At 32.3% G+C, this 8,143-nt stretch overlaps 1 protein-coding gene across 1 annotated transcript; it reads right to left on the bottom strand.

Moving 5' to 3' along the window:
- Positions 1 to 3,513: 3,513 nt before the first annotated feature.
- LOC145602142 (uncharacterized) lies at positions 3,514 to 7,134 on the bottom strand. Its single transcript, XM_081658310.1, has 10 exons — positions 6,243 to 7,134; positions 6,095 to 6,120; positions 5,954 to 5,984; positions 5,741 to 5,828; positions 5,245 to 5,390; positions 5,110 to 5,154; positions 4,912 to 5,003; positions 4,614 to 4,816; positions 4,264 to 4,437; positions 3,514 to 4,167 (listed from the first exon to the last, which is right to left on the bottom strand). Exons 1-10 carry the CDS (start codon positions 6,842 to 6,844, stop codon positions 3,898 to 3,900), a joined length of 1,677 nt encoding a protein of 558 aa, XP_081514436.1. The 5' UTR covers positions 6,845 to 7,134; the 3' UTR covers positions 3,514 to 3,897.
- Between the last annotated feature and the right edge of the window lie 1,009 nt (positions 7,135 to 8,143).

Genomic DNA, 8,143 nt, shown 5'->3' with positions numbered 1-8,143 from the left:
TTCTCAATCACCTTATATATCCAGATAAATCAAACAATTCAACGTAAATTTTACAAGGTTTATTTAGATATCAATCAGAAATGTAAATGTGGAAACAATCCATACTACAGACACGGTAAGATAGGGTAATTAGATACTTGTCAGTTTTACGAGGTCTATTTATGACATCGAATTAACTGTCATTAAAGTACTCGTTATTATTAATGTTAAATTAGTACTCGTACTACACTAAACTTGATTTAGAAAGGAGAGGAGAGAGGGAAAGATTAGGTATATGACTTAAAAAATGGTCCCAAGGAAAGGAGTAGAAGATACGAGATATTAGGCCATTATCTAAATAATAAAATTGTACAAGTATTAATAATTTACTATGAATGAATCGTGGTTCTGCTAGATCAGAATATACCTTGGACCACTTACCACTAATAGTAGCCTTAAACTTACAAAATCAAATTAAATCATAGGACAGTTGGTGATAATATAATCATATTATATAGTTTTGTCATGAATCATGATGGTTGAGTAGTTATCATGAGAGTACATTGTACTAGCAAATGTAATTAAATATTATAAACTCTGAATAATATAATTATTTTACTTAATAACGTAGCAGCTAATTCTTTAATTAATTATTGGAGAAAATATCAATCATTCATCAATAATTAATAGGTTAATACCCTAAAGAATCGGTCTCGTATCCTCGTAGACTCGAAAGTGGTCAAAAATTCCTGCCCGTACTCTATAGATTACCCCCAGGTAATGTCCCTTAGGTCGGCATGTATAAGCTTCGTCTCATTGTGGAAAGGTCATCATATTACATACAATAATTTATGTTTTATCTAATCATAGAAATTGTGAATTAAATTTTTATTTTTGTAATTTTTATTCAGTTTGTACTCCGGATTTAGGTAATTTGATTATGTTTATGTTGTAAATTAAATCTTAGAACTTGTTGTTATTGGTCTGACCTAGTGAATCAAAATCAAGTTAAAGGTGGGATATTTATACTATTATGGTTTTTATTTCTTTAATGGTATGATTTTCGTTGAAAAATATTATGTGAATGGGCGAGATTACTTTTTCTATCCGTGAATAGCTAAAGGAAAAGAAAAGATAAACTAATATGATAGAATAAACAGTTGAAGAGAATTACAATCGTCCTCACTCCTCACTATAAAAAGACTCTAGACATAATCCACTAATAACTCGGGTACTTTTTTCAATCCTGAATCATCGTTCACAATTCCACATATACTTTTTAGAGGTCTATATATTGATAGTGTTACCACAACAACGACTTCACTTGTTCCGGCCCCCTCCCTTCCTCAATGAGATGATATATCAATCTCACTTCTTGATAGCAACACATCGGTGCATAAAACACACTCCTTTCAATGTGCTTAATAAAATACTAGTCATTACTTTTTTGAAAAAATGTAGCACTAAAATGAAACATAGAGTAAGGGAATTAGTGGCTCATTGCTCATATAGCAAGAGAATAGATTAAAGTGTAAAATAGATCCTTTTCTTATTGCTAGAAATGAAACATAGCAAAAATAAGAAAATTGTTGAAAAACACACCTATAAAAACTAGAAAATAAAATGAAGAGAGCTAAGAGCATATTATAAGAATTGAATAAGCTAAACAATTAGATCTAAAAAACCAAAAAAAAAAAAAAAAAAAAAAACAATAAATACATATATGCCTTCCGTTTCAAATTAATTATCACATTTTTTCTAAAAGAAAATTTGTACTGAATTAATTAGTTACAAATATAATTATCATATTTTGATAATTATTTCTGTATGCCTTTTTGGCAACATTGGAAGACACTATTCATTCAAATACTCAAATAAGTCTATGTTTATCTTTCTTAAAATTTATGCCAACATTATTGATTGTATCAATTAAAATTAGACGAAGGAGTACTAAACATAAAATAAATCGTAAAAACGGAATGTTTTTATTATTATTATTATTTTTTTTTTTTTTTTTTTTTTTTTTTTTTTTTTTGCCTTAAACTTTAGGTATAAGCTAATAATGAGCTAACCATATGTCAGAAGATCAATGTGCAAGCTCCCTAATAAAGGTATAGTACTCTAGAGGCGATAATAGTATTATTGTATACCCCCTAAACATCGCAATTCGCAAGTAGGGTTGTCAATACTCAATATAGATGCTATAGCTAAATCTGAATAAATTTTAGATAGTTACCATTCAACTTATCATAGAAATAAATCCCTTTGAGCCTATTCTTCTGATTAAAGTTGCACATGCATTCCTATTTCTCCTTTTTTTCTAGCTACAAACCTTTTATTATATGGAGTACGGAATAAATTGTATGTAGAATTCTCTCCGTCACTAAATATTGTTACCATTTTGACAATTATTGTTTTATATGGAGTAAAAAAATTCAAGATTTAAGCAATAGTTAATTTATTAACATGGGAGCACTAATTTTTAGAAGAAAAAAAATTAAAAAAAATTAAATATATGGCTCATTTTGTATGAAATTTATGTTAGATTTTGTACATAGGCTCGAGCTTTAATCCCACCAAATGAAGGAGCTTGAAAATTAGGATTCCTTATCTTTCCCAATTCCCCCTTACTTTCAAGTGTTTGATAAGAATAGTTGAACCCTTGTTTCATCAATATTTGTTACTCGTATTGTTGATTAACAAACTTAATATTGTACGTTTCAATGATTAAAACCATACTAACTTGATTTTAGTAGAAGTGAATAGTGTACAATTTATATCTTGAGCCTAAAAGTTTGTTTCATTTACATAATCACATACTTCAATACCATCTTTGAGGAAATAAAGTCTCTAATTACATATTATAATAAAATATTACGGAGTAATAAAAATGATTTTTTAAAAATATTACACATCATGGAGGCAATAATTTTACAAGACGCCAGCATAAATAACTTTTAACCAAGTGTTTGTATTGGTTTTAATAAATTCAAGAAAATCTATTTTGTTCCAACATAAAGTCTAAAAGTATAGATACTGTAGTCACTTGTTAATGGTTTTTTTTTTTTTTAAAGGAAGTCACTTGTTAATGTTATCAAAGACAATAGCAATTATTATATAGAACCCGTCTAAGCTATTAATTCGCCTATATATTTTTTTTTCGCCGTATAATTTATGTTACTACAGTAAGATCCTAGAATGAGAGAAAAGGCAGAAGGCAACACAGGCAAGAAGGGTGGAATTACAAAAGAGGGAAAGTCTCTCTCATAATAATAACAAAGACAAGAGTGAATACTTATTTTGATCAATAGAACTGATTCAAAGGACACCCCCTAAAGATAGTGACCATTCATCACCATCCGGGTGATATTTCCCAGACTCAATCTCTTTTTTTAGGCACCTGCATTTTTCTGCACCTCTCTCTTCTTTCCTCTACATTTTTTAACTACTGTATGTTTTTCATTTTTCATCCATCTATCTTAACAACACCATCAAATCTCACCATTTCTTCATTCTTCTTTTTACTTAAATGGGTTTTTCTTGTTTTCACTATTTCCTAATTTAGAAAGCATTATAAAATTACAGAAATTAAATGTAGTAGATAAATTTAGCAGCAAAAAAGTATGCTTGAATAAATTAGCATTCAATTTTCATTCACCTCTGTAGCCTTTTTTTTTTTTTTACTGTTAGTTTGACCAATAAGGTTTCAATAACATGGAAAATTTTTCCCTTTTTCTTGGGGTTCTTCCAAATTTCCCCAAATCCAAAAAAAAATATCACAAAGCATTAGGCTTTAATTACATTAATTAATATAATATATATAAAAAAGAAAAAGAGGGTTAAATTAGGGAAAAGGGGATGAAATTGATTTAGAGATTTTTTTTTTTTTTTTTTTCAAAGAAAAGATGATAAATTTTCTTAAGAGGGTCTCATCAGAGGATGGAAGCCATTATTAGGAGGCATCCAATTTGGTGGGGGTCTTGATATCTGCTGTGAGAATCCTGATGATGCTGCAGCAGTAGCAAACATTTGGGGATGAGGCCCTGCTTGCCATTGCTGTTGCTGTTGTTGTTGTTGACGTTGTTGTCGATTTTCGTTACAGTTACTATTAATATTACTAATGTTGGCGCTTGATGAAGACAACATAAGATCAATCCTGCCCCCGTTACTGCTGCTTGGAAATTGAATCTATTTTCATACAAAGATGTTTACAAAATCAGTTAATGTCATGTTCCGAGGACTTTAATTAACAAAGCAAATAGATAAACTATGGGAAATACACACTTGATGATGATGGTAATTCGACGAATTGAGATGAGGAGGAACAAAAACAGGCATTTGGCCAGCATATCGATTGTGCATCGATGACATTTCCTTAGGCTGTAACGAAGTTGGAGATGATTGAAGCCGAGTTTGGCTAAGGAGCTGCATAGTCTCAGCATGATCCTGATATGCATCCTAAACCCAACAACAAGGAAATTAAATAATCCACAAGTTAGTTTTTAAACATTACTAAGATAACTTGTTAATTTGATGAAAAACTCGAGTATCAAGTCATCGATTTGGAGCTACCTCGATTCAAATTAACTAAAGATAGATTGATACTATTACAAGTAAATTTGTTGTAGTCTTACCTTAGGCCTAGAGCCTTGATTTTGCCAATTTAGCTCAAGTTGCATTGAGCTTGGATATTGTTGTTGCTGCTGCTCTAACATTGCGGGATTACTATCTCGAAAATCAAGACCAGGATTTTTCCGAGAGCTCGACGATCCTCCCAAGCTCAAATCAAGGTTGTGCTCAGCACCACCACCAGCCCCACCACCACTACTCGAACATTCTACAACAACCAAAAACATGACTTTTATCATTAATCAAATCTCAATCATAGCTTATACTCTACTAGCAAGTACAATTAAATGGGATATTATATACCAGTTGCTTTCAACTCTTCTTCATAGATACTAGGATCAAAATTTGTCACTGCATCCTTCCCATTGCATTTGATTGCCGCCTTGTCATAAGCCCTATAACAAAATAAAATCACATCCAAAACTTCAACACCCAGCTAAGATAAATTACTACTCCGTACTAGTAATTTGACAACTAAATCCGAACAAAGGTAGCACAAACCTAGCAGCTTCAACTTCGGTATCAAAGAGCCCTAAGTACACATACCTATACATGATCAATGAAAAGAAATTCATTTTAGTATCATACTATAAAATAGCAATTGGAGAAAAAATCAAAGAAAAGTGGGGGAAATACTTTTTGCCTAAGAATTGGCCCATACGAGCCTCCCAACGACCACATTTGTGCAATGTAACACCCCTATATTTAGAACTTCCTCTAGGAAAGCCGGTACTTTGTCGGCGAAGTATATGAACAAATTCCTCCTTGGTTAAATTTCCCATCTATTACACATAAAAAAGCATACATTAGCATAAATATCTCACGTTATAATCATAGTTTAATTACTAATAATAATCTTAGGTTATGTTTAGCTTTTGAAAAAGATGGAAAAAAACAGCATGATGAAACAAAATAAAAAAAAAAAAAGAAGGAAAGAGAAACCAAAAAAAAACTGTAGAAGAGCAGTAAAAGATAAGCATTAGTGCAAAAAAGATAAGGGGATGTATGTGAAATCCAAATCCCCTTAATCTCTCCCAACCAACCAACCAAACAATGAACAACAAAAGTAGTATTTTTCTCTCTTTATTTATTCATTCATTTTATTGTTGGTTGATTCCATTATTCCTCTAACCTGCTTCAAGTCATCTTGATAGTCTTCAAGGGTAAAGTTTATGTCGGCATCAACTCCTCTGAATTTTATTGCTGCCCTGTCATACGCACTGTCAATCGATTCAACCTTTGTTAGTTCCGATTTTAACCATACATTCCATAACTACCAATAAAAAACGATAACGAACAAGCCCTTAGTTTGATTCATTTTCGATATATTGTAAAATATACTAACCGAGCTGCCGCATGAGCTGTGTCAAATCCACCTGTTTTAATAAAATTTAAAAAATGTTAATACCAAATTCGGTATGGTTTAAACTTTCACTTGTGTAATTATGCAACAATGTTATCAAAGAAATTAAGAAATGGAAATTACCAAGATAAACTTGCTTCCCGCAATCCCTGAAAAACATCAACACATTCCAAAAAAAAAGGAAAATAATTAATTAGAATTCTATTTTACTGTACTTATTATATGAAAAAAAAAAAAAAAAAGGAAATGAAATGAAATGAAAATAACGAACCATATGTGAGACTCCCAACGGCCAGTTCGCCGGTAATAAGTTACCCCACGATACTGAGAACTCCGGGAACGTGGGCCTCGTCGGCTCTTCTTCATGGGCTGGGCCAGCTCAGTGGGCTTAGCAACACCAGCTGGGCCCATTAGAGTAGCAGCAGCCATAGTATCCGATGTTGGGTACAACTTAGTTCCGTCCCAATGGGCCGGCTTAGGAAAATTACCGGCGGAAGAACCAGCAACGTCTCCGCCGGAAACATCAATTTCCACCGGAAAAAACTGATGTGTCACCGGAGGATCGCCGGAGAATGAAGAATTATCCTCATCCTCATCATCATTATTATTGTTGGTAATAAATGAAAAGCCGAAAAGGCGACGGCTGTTACTGTTGTGCTGGTTGGTAGTACGCTTCTTTCTGTCGCCGCCGGGGTCATCGGCGTCGGATCTCTCGCCGGAGTCGTCGATAACGACGGCGGAGGAGGTGGAATTCTTGTCATCGCCGTCAAACGACGTCGTTTTTTGGGAGGAGCCGCCCTCTGATTCTGGGTAACCTCCGCCTCTAGCGGCGGCTCTAGTAATCTCATCAGGCGAACCATTGAGATCCCACATTTTTTTTAATTTAATAAAAAAAAATAAAATTGTTTTTCACTGAGTAGAAATTGAGAAGACAAAAACCAAGATGATCAAATCTGTGAGATGAAATTCATGTGATGGGGGTTATTCTTTGTTTTATCTCTTTTGGGAAAGGAAGGAAGGAATTGAAGTAATTTAGTTGGTGATTCTCTCTCTAAAAAGCTGAGTTGTGTTAAGTAATTTGATGTGTGTGTTTGTTTCTCTCTCTAGATTTGGGATTCTATGAGTAGCTACTGAGAAGGAATTTATTAAAGAAAAGATGGAGAGAGAATGAGAGAAAGCTTCAAAATGTGTATGTGTTTAATTTCAGAAAAACACCCACCCACAAAAAAAAAAAAAAAAAAAAAAAAAAAAATTAAATAAAAAGGAACCTACGACTGAAAAATGTGAGCTGGATATTGCCAAACAGGACATAGATAGGGAAAGAAGGAAGAGAGAGATTAAATTTTTTGTATTTGCAAAGGTTGAATTTTATAATTTTTTCAATTTTTCACAATTTTCATAGGTAGGTAGAGATAGATTGTTCTCTGTTTTTATTTCAATTTGAGATTATATTTTCTTGGGAGTCTTGACCTTTATCTTTTGCTTCTTTACCTTTTTGGGTATGAAGGGGCCAAACCACATTTCATACAAGTCCTAGTCTTGATCCTAAATATTATTGGAATTATTATATTTAGTACTAACTTATGGTAAAAGTTATTAAGACCATAATAATTAGTTAGAATATGGGAGTTTGGAGAAAGTATGGTCAAAAACAGGTTCTCGTATATTAGAATATTTTACTTCGTAACTTACAAGTAAGGTTTATAATATGTGATAAAAGTAAGAAAAAGTTCAGGAAAACAAAAGGTATCACAAATAATAAAATAAAATTAAAAATGTAATTTATGAAGAAAAGGGATTTATTATTTCAATTGTTTTAATTACTTGCAACACTTTATATTTTTTTTTTTTCAAAACATCAAATTTTTTTCGATTATCACTAATTCATTGTTATATACTTCGTACATTAAAGGCTTGTTAACGCAAATAGATACGAAGTAGTTCTAAAAGTGTTGTACGTAAGTACTCGTATTAAAAAGCTAAAAGATAAGCGAACCTCAACCCTCACGGTTTTTTTGGTCCGATAGTAGCGGGTTAGACACTTTGAGATAGAGGGGGAAAGGTAAGAGATCTCCACCCTCAAAGTGTCTCTAGTGAATTTTGAACCCCTAAGCTCAATATTGAAAGGTGCCAATCTTACCACTAGACTAAGCTTAGCTTGATAATAGTTAC

This window comes from Chenopodium album, chromosome 21, assembly GCF_948465745.1.
Source record: "Chenopodium album chromosome 21, dcCheAlbu1.1, whole genome shotgun sequence".
NCBI classification, from domain to species: Eukaryota; Viridiplantae; Streptophyta; class Magnoliopsida; order Caryophyllales; family Amaranthaceae; genus Chenopodium; species Chenopodium album.
This window is presented reverse-complemented; position numbering and strand designations above follow the sequence as displayed.

Coding starts and splice junctions, on each gene's coding strand:
- LOC145602142 (XM_081658310.1), bottom strand. CDS start 6,844: ATGTGGGATCTCAATGGTTCGCCTGATGAGATTACTAGAGCCGCCGCT. Junction 5,985..6,094: donor CGGGAAGCAAGTTTATCTTG/GTAATTTCCATT, acceptor TTATTAAAACAG/GTGGATTTGACACAGCTCAT. Junction 4,438..4,613: donor ATCAAGGCTCTAGGCCTAAG/GTAAGACTACAA, acceptor TGTTGGGTTTAG/GATGCATATCAGGATCATGC.